This window comes from Sinocyclocheilus grahami, unplaced genomic scaffold, assembly GCF_001515645.1.
Source record: "Sinocyclocheilus grahami isolate Dianchi unplaced genomic scaffold, SAMN03320097.WGS_v1.1 scaffold282.1, whole genome shotgun sequence".
Taxonomy (NCBI): Eukaryota; Metazoa; Chordata; class Actinopteri; order Cypriniformes; family Cyprinidae; genus Sinocyclocheilus; species Sinocyclocheilus grahami.
In genome coordinates this window covers 103,750-107,063 of record NW_015505461.1, presented here as the reverse complement: position 1 = coordinate 107,063, position 3,314 = coordinate 103,750, and the positions used below count along the sequence as shown (strand labels likewise).

The window sequence follows — 3,314 nt, the reverse complement described above, 5'->3', positions numbered from 1 at the left end:
CTTGATTGCGAACAGGTGCGGCAGTAATCAGGCCTGGGTGTGGCTAGAGAAATTGAACTCAGGTGTGATAAACCACAGTTTTAACAGGGGGGCAAACACTTCTTCACACAGGGCCATGTAGTTTTGGATTTTGTTTTCCCTTAATAATAAAAACCTTCATTTAAAAACTGCATGTTGTGTTTACTTGTGTTATCTTTGACTAATATTTAAATTTGTTTGATGATCTGAAACATTAAAGTGTGACAAACATGCAAAAAAATAAGAAATCAGGAAGGGGGCCAACACTTTTTCACACCACTGTATATGACATAACATGTGAAACTACTGGACACTGCTGTGATGCCATGTCATCCAGCACATACCAAAATTAATTGGAAGAGTACAGTACGCACAATGATTGGACAACATGAAAGGCCCATGGGTGCTGAGCTTTTGTCAAACTCACCATGTCTTTGATAGTGAGTCTACAGCTGTAGCACAAGAGTGTCTTCAAGTCCTGATGTGAAGGCAACCTGAAATCCAATTCAGAAAAATGTAAAAAGAGGCAAATCAAATCTTATAGCATCAAATGCATTTCAACTGCTGACTTACCGTAAACTAAAACTTCAAAAAGAATACAAAAGTGTGAGGTGGAATGTACCTGTTTGAGGAGCCACAACCCTGACCCTCCTCTGCTGACCGTGCTGGTGCTTCTACAGACGGGTCCTGAAGTTCAATCTGGGATAGCTGCTCAGACACCAAAGTAGCATTGAAGGCAGAAGCTTTACCTGCAAAAAAGCTTGTTGATTATTAATTATTCAAAACTCATAACCCTACTAGAAAGACAAGCTTACGGTAATCACGATGGTTTTTAGAACATGGTAGCTTTTTTCCATAAATGTAATAATTTGTTTTAATTCACAGTCCTATCTGGCAGCAAATGACACCCACATCTCATCAACTCAATTTTTAAATGCATCTATTGTGTATTAATGTGCATTTTGCCCCATGAATTTATATGCACTTCTGCAATCACTTGAGGAGATGCATTTATTTCCACAGTGCTTGTATGTTAAGTAAATGACGTCAGATGGCAGCTTTATGAGACTAACGAGCATCGGCAAGAAAGAGAGAATTCAATTATTTCCAACATGCACTCATCCAAGGCACTTTTATTTCATTAATGTAAAGTTAGGTCTTTGAGACTTAGATGGAATTGACTTCCACTACGTGACTCCATGGGTTCATTACGGTTTCTCTGACAGATCTGATTTCTACTATGCGACTCTGCGAGTTTAGTGCAATCCATTTATCAGTGGATGCAATATAACAAAACTGATATCTTAAGGAAAAATGCTCAAATATTGGGAAAAAAAACCCCCCAGTTTATAGGTCAATCTCAACTGCAAATCAAACTCTGACGATGTCAACAAGTGACATAAACAGGACCTTTGTTAGGTGTATAATCTACCTGCTTTAGTGTCGAGAGCACAGAGACACAGCAGGCACTTGGAGGCAGCTTCAGCAGTTTGACTTTGAGGGGACATGACTGACTGTATTAAGTTTCTCACTAGTTCTGGAGAGAAACCATTAGGGCAAGTCAGACAAGCCAGTCGAGCCATCAATTTAAATGCAATTATCAGAGTACATCAACTGAATTCAGGGTCAGAGCTGTTGCTTTCAGATCAGTTACCTGTAGATAGTGCTAACAGTGGAGGGGAAGTCCGCCTGTAGGTTGGTGACGAAACTCTCCGTCAGTCGCTGGATGCTGGCTTTATCGTGGGTCTGAAATGAAAGAGGAGTTTACAGTTAAACCGCCAGCATCAAAGTCAAGTCTCACATTGTAGCCTTCATTTTCATCAGTTAAGTCCCAAATCATGATGAAAAAGACTGGAATCAGATCTGTTGTTTCAGGTAACAAAGTTTCAAGTCTACTTGGAATAACTCGTAAATTTGGGATGTCAAAATCACACTAAGTACAGCAGTTTGAGCAGAGAGTCACCGGCTTTATTTAGATGCATATCATCCGATATATGAATGCCATAAAAACAGCAAGCACTTTCTGGAACTGGAAATCAGATTAAATTGTAATCAGAAATTTGAATTGCAAAGTCTACACACATTTCCAGAGTTTTCTGAACAACCCATCACAGACAAACTCTGATGTACAATTATTTGTAGTAGTTTTTTTTTTAAAGGGGTCATATGATGCGATTTCAATTTTTCCTTTCTCTTTGGAGTGTTACAAGCTCTTGGTGCATAAAGAAGATCTGTAAAGTTGCAAAGACTAAAGTCTCAAATCCAAAGAGATATTCTTTATAAAAGTTAAGAGTCAACCACGCCTACCTAAAATGGCTCGTTCTAACACTCCCCCCTGCCCCACGTCACGATGTGGGAAGATTTGCATAACACCACCCAAACGCTCACGCAAAGAAAGAAGGCGTAACTTTTATTCTCGCTGTAGTATTGTTGTTGCCGCCGCCATGTCGTGAAGGCGCTGTGTGTTTCATTGTGAAAGCGAAACTACTTTGTTTGGCCTTCCAAAAGAGGACGATATGGCTTCGTCATGCCTAGAGCTGATCTGTGCTGGTTGCGGAGGAAATACCACAATTTTGCGCTGTGGATCACTGGATCGGCTTTCACCATGGACGAAGCGGAGTCCAGCCCGGGGTCGTCACATGTGGTTGCCGCAAGCCCTCCGGACGCTCCATCGTCAAATCCGCCGGCCACGCCGTTCTCAAGCTCGCCGCCTCTGCTCACTCAAGCCGGCCTCCGCATACTCTAGCCCCCGGCCTCTGCTCACTCTAGGCCGCCGTGTGTGACGCTGTGTTTCGTTGTGAAAGCGAAACTACTTTGTTTGGCCTTCCAAAAATGGACACGACTAGAAATCAGTGGTTAAGTTGTATTTACAACACTGTTCCAGAACACTTCAACCCAAATATTCAGATGTGTGCAGCTCATTTTATGGAGGACTGTTTACTGATCCTGGTAGAGTAGACCACAATGCCGGCTGTTCTGACTCTCAGACTGCAAGTACATTTTTTATATTTAAAGAGTTTTTATATATATATATATATATATTTTTTTTATATATATTTAAAGCGAGTTTTTTTGGGCAGTGTAGAGTAGGGCTTGTTGTTGGTCATTTCTCTGAACACAAATGCAGACATGGTTTTATGTTTACGCGGCGCGATGCAACGCAACGCGTAAAAAGACAGTATAAGTCATTATAATCCATAATTATGTCCCCACTGGATGCAACAAATGCCTCGTTTGTAATGGGTTTTCATGTCTTTGAATCATCGCTCCGGCCTGACAGGGCATCATCACAGTAT

At 41.2% G+C, this 3,314-nt stretch overlaps 1 protein-coding gene across 1 annotated transcript in view; it reads right to left on the bottom strand.

The window, feature by feature from the left end:
- The window catches only part of LOC107600338 (cytoplasmic tRNA 2-thiolation protein 2-like), a 13,915-nt gene that overhangs the window by 675 nt on the left and 9,926 nt on the right, over positions 1 to 3,314 (bottom strand). The window contains 5 exon segments of the mRNA XM_016292204.1: positions 446 to 512; positions 641 to 767; positions 1,451 to 1,532; positions 1,534 to 1,555; positions 1,673 to 1,764. Of these exon segments, the coding sequence (XP_016147690.1) occupies positions 446 to 512; positions 641 to 767; positions 1,451 to 1,532; positions 1,534 to 1,555; positions 1,673 to 1,764 (390 nt within the window).